General features: G+C 49.4%; 1 protein-coding gene across 1 annotated transcript; it reads left to right on the forward strand.

Moving 5' to 3' along the window:
• Positions 1–5,945: 5,945 nt before the first annotated feature.
• On the forward strand, positions 5,946–9,009 carry MPC1L (mitochondrial pyruvate carrier 1 like). The gene has a single exon (XM_063601811.1). It carries the CDS (start codon positions 8,066–8,068, stop codon positions 8,474–8,476), a length of 411 nt encoding a protein of 136 aa, XP_063457881.1. The 5' UTR covers positions 5,946–8,065; the 3' UTR covers positions 8,477–9,009.
• The last annotated feature ends 2,054 nt before the right edge of the window (positions 9,010–11,063 follow it).

Raw genomic sequence — 11,063 nt, forward strand, 5'->3', positions numbered from 1 at the left:
CCACTCACACTCAAGGGAAGATTATACAAGGGTGAGGGTCATTGGGGCCATCTTAGAATTCTGCCTACCCGATAGCTTCTGCTTGATTCTCTTGTTACGTTTACTCCTGGAACTTAGCCACCATACTGCGAGGAAGCCTGAGCACCCTGTGGAATGATCCACATGGAGAGAAACTGGCCCCTTAACAGCCCCAGCTGAGCTCCCAGCCAATAACCAGCATCAACGTGCTATGTGAGTGAGCCATTTTCAAAGTGGATCCTCCAAGCCCTAGGCTGAAATATCCCCACTGGTGATGCATGGGACAGATGAGCTGTCCCTATTAAGTCCTGCCCAAATGGTAAATTTGGGAGTAAAAGAAAAGATTGTTGTTCTAAGCCACTAAGTTTGGGGATGATTTGTTATACAGCAATAGGTGATCAAAACCAAGTAACTTACGTGAGACAGTCTGTAAGTACTGAAAGATTCTGTGGAAAAGGAGCGGTAGCTTCTGTTTCTTTTAGGACATTGGAGCATCTGGCAGTGTAGGCCTAAAACGTCATTCAATACATGCTTGCTGATTTATTAGTTCAAACTTATACTGACCTGATTTACAACAGTATACCAGTCATCCATATTTGGAAGCTCCGCATTTTAAAAGGGTTATCTAAAAATTATGCCACTTTCCTTTGGAGGAATGGCTATACTATATATTTTTAAGCCATATTTGTAAAATGTTTGGGGTGTAAATGAACACAGATAATGAATATTCATTTTAAAGGTACAATAGGCTTGTATGTAAATCACTACATAAAGCATTAGTATTTCAATGCATATTCAATCACTTTTCAACAGTTGCTGTTTTTGTTTTTGGTTTTGGTTTTATTTATTTATTTATTTTTGAGACGGAATCTTGCTGTGTCTCCCAGGCTGGAGTGCAGTGGCACAATCTCAGCTCATTGCAACCTCTGCCTCTGGGGTTCAAGTGATTCTTCTGCTTCAGCCTCCCGAGTAGCAGGGACTACAGGCACGCACCACCACACCTGGCTAATTTTTATATTTTTAGTAGAGATGGGGTTTTACCATATTGGCCAGACTGGTCTCGAACTCCTGACCTCAGGTGATCCTCCCACCTCAGCATCCCAAACTGCTGGGGTTACAGGCATGAGCCACTGCACCTGGCCAACAGTTGCTGTTTTTATTGGAAAAAAACAGAAAGCACTGGAAAAATAATCACCAGTTTTGTCATTAAGGAATTTGCATCCACAGATATCAAAACTATTAGGTGAAGGAGAGGCCAGGAGAGGTGGCTCATGCCTATAATCCCAGCACTTTGGGAGGCCGAGGCAGGCGGATCACCTGAGGTCAGGAGTTCGAGACCAGCCTGGCCAACATGGCAAAACGCCATCTCTATGAAAAATACAAAAATTAGCCGGGAATAGTGGCACACACCTGTAATCCCAGCTACTAGCGAGGCTGAGGCAGGAGAATTGCTTGAACCCGGGAGGTGGAGGTTGCAGTGAGCCAAGATCATGCCACTGCACTCCAGCCTGGGCAACAGAGCGAGACTCTGTCTCAAAAAAAAAAAAAAAAAAAAAGAAACTGTTGGAGAATAGAATATCCATACACTCTCAAGGCGGCTCCCCCTGGATTATTTGAAGGGAAAAGGTAACTTTACAATGGAGAAACCAGGCGAATAACTTTTTTTTTTTTGAATATATTCATTTTGTTAAATGCATCTGGTCTGAACCATGGAAGATACAGAAACAGTTTCGAAGAGCATTAAACACTGGTTCTTTCAACTGTGGACTGAAAAAATATAAAGCATATGGAGACACTGAGTCTGATAGCTACTCAAACAAGTGGGCCAGAGCTGGTTTCAATGGTGCCAAAAGTACAGGTACTCTACCCCCTGCCAAATGATCCTACCAAAAAAGATGCCAGAAGTACACAGAGAAGATGGGTAACAGACATCTGGAAGGTACAAATTCTCCATGATATGACATTTTCAACATACTAGTGGAACCCATATATGTAGGCTCCATTCTGTCTTGAACAATTCCAAAATATTAAAGAAAAACATCAGGAAGTAGATAGATTACTTAGAGAAAAATTTGAGTTACTTTTAACCAAAGTTATTTCTACTATGCTTTATCACTGACTCAGTAGCTGCCCTCAAAAAAAGAAATATTTTATATATAATATGCATTTTACTAAAAGTATTTTTTACCCATTTCGACTGTGTGGTAGATAGAGCTCCCTCTCCCCTCTCCCCTCTCCCCTCTCCCCTCCCCCCTCTCCCCTCCCCCCTCCCCCCTCTCCCCTCTCCCCTCTCCCCTCTCCCCTCTTTCCACGGTCTCCCTCTGATGCCGAGCCGAAGCTGGACGGTACTGCTGCCATCTCAGCTCACTGCAACCTCCCTGCCCGATTCTCCTGCCTCAGCCTGCCGAGTGCCTGCGATTGCAGGCGTGGCGGCGCCACGCCTGACTGGTTTTCGTATTTTTTTTGGTGGAGACAGGGTTTCGATGTGTCGGCTGGGCTGGTCTCCAGCTCCTAACCGCGAGTGATCCGCCAGCCTCGGCCTCCCGAGGTGCCGGGATTGCAGACTGAGTCTCGTTAACTCAGTGCTCAATGGCGCCCAGGCTGGAGTGCAGTGGCGTGATCTCGGCTCGCTACAACCACCTCCCAGCCGCCTGCCTTGGCCTCCCTAAGTGCCGAGATTGCAGCCTCTGCCTGGCAGCCACCCCGTCTGGGAAGTGAGGAGCGTCTCCGCCTGACCGCCCATCGTCTGGGATGTGAGGAGCCCCTCTGCCTGGCTGCCCAGTCTGGAAAGTGAGGAGGGTCTCTGCCCGGCTGCCCATCGTCTGAGATGTGGGGAGCACCTCTGCCCTGCCGCCCCGTCCGGGATGTGAGGAGCGTCTCTGCCCGGCCGCCCTGTCTGAGAAGTGAGGAGACCCTCTGCCTGGCAACCGCCCCGTCTGAGAAGTGAGGAGCCCCTCCGCCCGGCAGCCACCCCGTCTGAGAAGTGAGGAGCGTCCTCCCTCCTCGTCCGGGAGGGAGGTGGGGGGGTCAGCCCCCCGCCCGGCCAGCCGCCCCGTCCGGGAGGTGAGGGGCGCCTCTGCCCGGCCGCCCCTACCGGGAAGTGAGGAGCCCCTCTGCCCGGCCAGCCGCCTCGTCCGGGAGGGAGGTGGGGGGGTCAGCCCCCCGCCTGGCCAGCCGCCCCGTCCGGGAGGCGAGGGGTGCCTCTGCCCGGCCGCCCCTACCGGGAAGTGAGGAGCCCCTCTGCCCGGCCAGCCGCCCCGTCCAGGAGGGAGGTGGGGGGGTCAGCCCCCCGCCCGGCCAGCCGCCCCGTCCGGGAGGGAGGTGGGGGGGTCAGCCCCCCACCTGGCCAGCCGCCCCATCCGGGAGGGAGGTGGGGGGATCAGCCCCCCGCCCGGCCAGCCGCCCTGTCCAGGAGGTGGGGGGTGCCTCTGCCCGGCCGCCCCTACTGGGAAGTGAGGAGCCCCTCTGCCCGGCCAGCCGCTCTGTCTGGGAGGGAGGTGGGGGGGTCAGCCCCCCACCCGGCCAGCCGCCCCGTCCGGGAGGGAGGTGGGGGGGTTAGCCCCCTGCCTGGCCAGCCGCCCCGTCCGGGAGGTGAGGGGCACCTCTGCCTGGCCGCCCCTACTGGGAAGTGAAGAGCCCCTCTGCCCGGCCAGCCGCTCTGTCTGGGAGGGAGGTGGGGGGGTCAGCCCCCCGCCCGGCCAGCCGCCCCGTCCGGGAGGGAGGTGGGGGGGTCAGCCCCCCGCCCGGCCAGCCGCCCCGTCCGGGAGGGAGGTGGGGGGGTCAGCCCCCCGCCCGGCCAGCCGCCCCGTCCGGGAGGGAGGTGGGGGGGTCAGCCCCCCGCCGGGCCAGCCGCCCCGTCGGGGAAGTGAGGGGTGCCTCTGCCCGGCTGCCCCTACTGGGAAGTGAGGAGCCCCTCTGCCCGGCCAGCCGCCCTGTCCGGGAGGGAGGTGGGGGGTCAGCCCCCCCGCCCGGCCAGCCGCCCCGTCCGGGAGGTGAGGGGCGCTTCTGCCCGGCCGCCCCTACTGGGAAGTGAGGAGCTCCTCTGCCCGGCCACCACCCCATCTGGGAGGTGTACTCAACAGCTCATTGAGAACGGGCCATGAAGACAATGGCGGTTTTGTGGAATAGAAAGGGGGGAAAGGTGGGGCAAAGATTGAGAAATCGGATGGTTGCCGTGTCTGTGTAGAAAGAGGTAGACATGGGAGACTTTTCATTTTGTTCTGTACTAAGAAAAATTCTTCTGCCTTGGGATCCTGTTGATCTGTGACCTTACCCCCAACCCTGTGCTCTCTGAAACATGTGCTGTGTCCACTCAGGGTTGAATGGATTAAGGGCGGTACAAGATGTGCTTTGTTAAACAGATGCTTGAAGGCAGCATGTTCGTTAAGAGTCATCACCACTCCCTAATCTCAAGTACCCAGGGACACAAACACTGCGGAAGGCCGCAGGGTCCTCTGCCTAGGAAAACCAGAGAACTTTGTTCACTTGTTTATCTGCTGACCTTCCCTCCACTATTGTCCTGTGACCCTGCCAAATCCCCCTCTGCCTCTGCGAGAAACACCCAAGAATGATCAATAAAAAAGAAAGAAAGAAAAAAAAAGTATTTTTTACCCATTTCCAATGGGTTGATTGACCAATCTCACTAATCAGTAAGAGTGCTCAACATTTCCCATTTTGGGCCATTTCTATCACTCTCAAATTTTGGTGAATCTGCCCTAAGTTCCCAGCATCACAGCATTCGTGGATCTGAGTAGACATTCCGGAAAACACAGAGATGTTCCAATACTCTCTGTTCTTAATTTCATCTAATTAGTTTTAAAATTTATTCTCTACTCACAAAGAAGCATAAATAAAGGTTTCACTCTTATGTAAAGACCTGACAAAACATACAATGGTCCTCTGCTGATGTGGAAGCAAAGACAGTTTTCTACGATAGTCTGTTCTTTATAACCTATAACTGTTGTGGGAAAAAAAGAAAATCCATTTCTTATTGTAATTATTTTTCTCGTTTGAGGTTTCTTTTCCACACCCTGAATCTACAATGACCCAACCACAAGTTTGGGAACATTGCTTCTGAGGCCCATTCTCTGATGAGAAATGTTCAGTCCCACCTGGGGAAAGTACCTGAGTCCCAGCCTTTTCAGCCTAACATTACACCTAATATCTAAAGTAAGAAATCAGGCTAGGTGTGGTGGTACGCACCTGTAATCCCAGCCACTTGGGAGGCTGAGGCAGGAGAATCGCCTGAACCCGGGTGGCAGAGATTGCAGTGAGCAGAGATCGCACCAGTCACTCCAGCCTGGGCAACACAGTGAGATTCCACCTCAAAAATAAAATAAAATAAAATAAAACATCCAAGTATCCACCTTGGGTTGCAGGAAAATAGTTAATATTATGCATTTACAAAAAATGTAACTATATAATGTGAAACACCATAAAGTCAGATGGCACTGCACGAGGCATTTTTGCTTGTTTTTCTTAGGGAAAAGGAGTTCTACGGAAAATTCTCTCATCCTCTTCTCTCTGCCGCCGACTCCTCTATGTCCAAAGTTTTTTTTTTTTTCTCCCCCCTGAGAGGGAGTCTCACTCTGTCGCCCAGGCTGGAGTGCAGTGGTGCAATCTTGGTTCACTGCAACCTCCGCCCCCTTGGCATTCAAGCGATTCTCCTACCTCAGCCTCCCAAGTAGCTGGGATTACAGGCACGCGCCACCACATCCGGCTAATTTCGTATTTTTAGTAGAGACGGGGTTTCTCCATGTTGGTCAGGCTGGTCTCAAACTCCCAACCTCAGGTGATCCGCCCACCTCGGCCTCCCAAAGTGCTAGGATTATAGACGTGAGCCACCACACCTGACCTAGGTTTTTGTTTAAAATTGGGCCTTTGTTCTTATTCAGTAAATCTATGTCACAGGATGAGCCAGGATTTAAATATATAATTTTTTAGTATCTTTCACGTCAAATTAGAAACACATATTTGGAATTTACTGCTGCAGTCTCTACTGTGCTTATCATGGTAGTGGCTGAAACTGGAAGACATTTTTTTTTAAACCCTGAAGTCATCCATACTTGCTACTTATTTAGTCTTCTTGCTTGGAATGAAAAGTATTCACGAATACCACCACCTAAGCACCTGTTTAAAATGAAACTCAGCCTTCAGCTTGCAAAATGATGTCTTTATAATTAAGCAAACAGCAGAAGACCCATGCAAGTTGTTTCTTTCTTCCTGGAGAAGTTGGCAGGATAACTGGAATCCTAGGAGCTCCTCTGTATTGAATTTGCCAAGTCCTGAGTTCAGAATTTTGTTTTTGAGATGAATATAAAAGCACCTAATGGTCAAGGAAAATTTTCTTCCTGTGATAAGGAACCTTTGCTTTAGTGTAGATGACCACTCCCCTCTGCAAGGTAGGGAGGAAGAATGTTCGGTTAGCTCCTTTCCTCTGGCCGATCTCTTTTTTTCTTCTCTTCGCACAGTCCAACAGATGCGCTCGGCCTCCCGGGAGCTAGCCCGCCCCCGGCCCAGAGGCCAATTTACAGCCGCACGCCTCACTCCACCATCCTCGCAGCTTCTCCGCGGATAACTTCTTAACCAAGTGGCCGAACTTAGTACCACCAATGCTGGAACAAAGTGACATCATGTGCCTCGCATTGTGATGCAACTAAGAATACAACATCTCTTGTGAAGTTGTTTTATCAAAAAATGTTTAACCTAAATCTAACGAGAAAACAGACAAATCCAACTTACAGACATTCTGAAAAGCGACGAGCTTGGACTCTTCAAAAATGTCCATGTCATGAAAGACAAAAAGCCAGGGAACGCTTCTAGATTAAATATTAATCAAAGGAGTTAACTAAACTTGAATTTTGATTGAATCCTGACTTCCCCCTCCAACAAGAAGGAAAAAAAAATACAGCCGTAAAGCTATAAAATTTAAATATGCTCTGCATATTATAGTGTGGATTATTGCATTGTGGTTAAGTAGGGGTCCATCCTTGTTTTTAAGAGACAGATGCTAAAATGTTAAGGTGAAATGTCACTATGTCTGCAAGTAACACTCAGGCAAATTGTGTTAAGGGCTAAAATTCTGAACCTGGTTGAGGAATTTTGTATCAACATCTAGTCAACACTGTCCAGGGACTAGGCAGAACAAGCAGTTTCCCTTTGCATGGCTGAGAAGCAGGCAGCCTGACCCTCGCCTCTCCGGGTGGCACGAGTAACCCTCAGCACTTAAAAGCAGCTGCAGGCCTGTGGGGAACGAAGGCTGAGGCTGTGGTTCCACTTCTGCCAGAGGACACAGACATGCACGCATGCTGTATGCACTTTATGGCAGTCCACGGAAAGCGCAAAAGTGCAAGGGTGAGGCTGCGCCCCTCCCCTAACCCCCACAGGAACATACGACAGCAGCACGTGCTGTCTGGAGCACTTTACAGCAGTCACGTCTGCACAAGGGCGAAGCCACGCCCTTTCACCCCCACAGAACAGCGGCAGCTGCTGTCTGGAGCATTTTACGGCAGTCAGGCAAAGGTGCAAGGATGAGGCCAGGCCCCTTCACTCTCTCAGAACCGCTGCACGTGCTTGTGGAGCACTTTACAGCAGTCATGCAGAGGCGCAAGGGCGAAGCTACGCCCTTTCATTCCCGCAGAACATTGGCATGTAGTCTGGAGCGCTTTACAGCGGTTACATGAGGCGCGAGGGCAAAGCCACGGCCTCGCACGCCCGCAGAACAGGAGCACGTGCTGTCTGCAGCACTTTAACGGCATTCAGGCAAAGACCCGCGGGTGAGGCCACTGCCTTTCGCCCCAATAGCACAGCGGCACGTGCCGTCTGGAGCACTTTACGGTAGTCAACGCGAAGGCGCCAGGGTGAAACCACGCCCTTTCATTCCGACAGAACAGCGGCACGTGCTGTCGGCGCACTTTGTGGCAGTCACGCGAAGGCTCGAGGTCGCGAGCGTGTGCCCAGTGAGGGTCGGCTGCGGGTACTCGGCTTTGCGCTCTATTTCGTTGTGGTCTGGCTGTTGATCCGTAGGCACGCCTACGGCTATTCCATCATGGCGAGGATGGCGGTACTGTGGCGGAAGATGAGAGATAACTTCCAGAGCAAGGAGTTCCGGGAATACGTGAGCAGCACTCACTTCTGGGGTCCCGCGTTCAACTGGGGCCTTCCGCTGGCTGCCTTTAAAGACATGAAGGCGTCGCCGGAGATCATCAGTGGCCGCATGACAACAGCGCTCATCTTGTACTCGGCGATCTTCATGCGCTTCGCCTACCGCGTACAGCCTCGAAACCTGCTGCTGATGGCGTGCCACTGTACCAACGTGATGGCGCAGAGTGTGCAGGCCAGTCGCTACCTACTCTACTACTACGGCGGCGGCGGCGCCGAGGCTAAAGCCCACGACCCTCCGGCTACCGCCGCCGCTGCCACCAGCCCGGGTTCCCAGCCCCCGAAACAAGCTTCTTAAGAACTGAGAGGGCCTGATCTCATCTCTGCAGGTCACAAGCACTGAACTGCCATTCCTCCTGAAAAAAGACCAATGAAGACCTCGGTTTTGACTCTAAAACAGTGCGAATCTGACTTAAACCTGCAGTTTGATTAATAAAGAAATACAAAGTAACATTGAACCGAAGTTGAGTGTTGCCTTTTTTGTAAACTGAAAATGTTTTTTAGAAGGGGAGGGTGGATTAGCTGGTCTTTCTCTTCACAGGACCTGCAACTCAAGATAGTTTATATGGGGGAGGAAGACTTTGAATGAAAAGCACTTCACAGTATTCACTAACTCGTAGCTTTTTTGTTTTTTTTTAAAGCTCTCTTGGGAACGTATTTCTGTTACTTGTTTTGGATGTCCAGAGCGAACAGCGTTGCTTAGTATCACACATGACTCACAACTTGGTGCAGTCACAAATCTGTATATCAAAAAAAGTCTGGGGGCTCTACTGAGGGAAATGTTTCGAAGTGGGTTTTAAATGAATGTCGTGAGGTACAGTGTAGCCTCAAGAGAACCTAGGATCTCTTGGCGACGGAGAGCAATTATAGAATCTGCCATGGAGACAGGATAAACAATTCTGAGGACAATTGCCATCAACCCTGGATTCTAGGTAAATAGGTAAAACGACAAAATCGTTCTTTCCTCCTTTAGTTATCCTTAAAAACGGGGGAAATGGCAGTTTGCAAAACTGGTTACCTATCAACTCTGTTGAATGCTAGCTAGAGCTGGGGGTGAGGGGTCAGTGGTCAACAGCGGCAGCTCAGAGTATTCCCCTAGGAATCTTGGGGGTTCCTACGGATTCTTAAACCACAGAGCCGAGAAAAGGGAAACGAGAAAGGTGGGGTGGTGGGGCAGTAGGCTAAGGCCATTACCTACATAGCAGAGGCTGCCCTCTACGATTTGACCCCAAAATTTCCCCTGTCCCTGCCTCTGAAGGATGCGGAAAGTTCCAGTGTTTACTGGTGAACCCCAAAGTAGGTGTTTAGAAGTGTTTGAACCCTGCTTTAGATAGAGGTTTCAAATGCAAAGAAATTTAAAAGCACTATCAAAGATTCTGAAGACGTTAGTTCTTGGACAAAACAGGCACATTAGTGGAATTCTAGAAGATTCCCCTTTATCTTCTCTGGCATTAAAGCAGAAGTCCTCTTTGTGGGCAGTCTGTGTGTTTCACGAAATTCTGCATGTGGGGACGGGGTTGGGGGGGAGTGGGGGGTAAGGGGGTGGGATACGAACTATGGGGGTAGTGTATTAATTATCTATGGCCGTGTAATCACCCCAACACTTAGTTTAAAACAGTTATCTGACGTAATTTCTGAAGGTCAGGAATCTGGAAGTGATTTAGTGGGGGACTTCTGGCTCAGGGACTCTCAGCTGTCAGCTGGGGCTGCAGTCTCTGAAGATTTGACTGGAGCTGGAAGATCCGCTTCCAAGCTCATAGTTGTTTGTAGGAGGCTTCAGTTCCTTGTCATCTGGGCCTCTCCATATGGCTGCTTGTGACGTGGCTTCCCCCAGAGTGGTGTTCCAAGAGATAGCCCAAGATGGAAGTTCTAGCCTTTTACAGCTTCATCTTGGAAGTCACATACCATCACTTCTGCTGTGTTCACACAAAACAACTCTGGTACACTGTGGGAGGACAATATGAGGATGGGAAGCAGGCATTGTTAGGGGCCATCCTGGATGCTGGCTACCACACGTGGTGCTAAAATAAGAATTCTCACGCCTTTCTAGTAGTCAGTAGGAAAGTAAAGCATGTAAATTTGTTGCTTACCTTCCCAAAGAGAGGTCACAAAATGCTCAGTTTACAGTTTTGTGGTCATTACTAACATGCATATATCATAGAACATGGGTTTGAGAAGCAGAAATCTCTGGAAGATAACAGTGGGTCTTAATGTTTTAGATAATTCAGACTACAATGCAGTATTAAAAACCAGTGCTTAAAGTTATGAAATGAGTAACTTTATATCCACTTCACTAATGATTTCATGAGTAGAAATTAATATATTTTTAGGTTGTCTTAAAATATGCATTTTGTAATTTGAGTCTATTTCAATAAAAGGCCATTGTCTGTTGAAGACATTTCAGAGCCGGTAGGTTTCTAATTAACCTGGTGAGGGAAAAGGAGGTAATCTCTGCTGCTAATTTCCTATTACTCTATACTTACAATTTAGAGGTCAAAACGATTCGAGGAAATATCCAAAAGATTGCAACACCTCCACAATAATGCAATGCTCCACTTACAGCATCTAATTCATAATATGCCCACCCAACTAAGTTAGCTGGGTTCACTTAGACCCTTTGTTGTCTAGGATATTAGTGTTTAAAGCCAAGTAAGTAATTCATACTTTAATAAAAATGAACTTTTTAAATCATTAGGGTAACAATCATTTCATAATCTTCCCAAACTCTCAAACGTAATCCTAACCTTGGCAATTTAAACTGTCTACAGATCTCCACAACTTTATAAAACCAGTAACATTTTCTGAATTGGCAGAGCTAGTTTTCCAGTTTTTGTCACCAACACACTTTAGTCATTTCCCAGAATCAGGTGTTTTACTCTGAGTTG

This window comes from Pan paniscus, chromosome X, assembly GCF_029289425.2.
Source record: "Pan paniscus chromosome X, NHGRI_mPanPan1-v2.0_pri, whole genome shotgun sequence".
Classification (NCBI taxonomy): domain Eukaryota; kingdom Metazoa; phylum Chordata; class Mammalia; order Primates; family Hominidae; genus Pan; species Pan paniscus.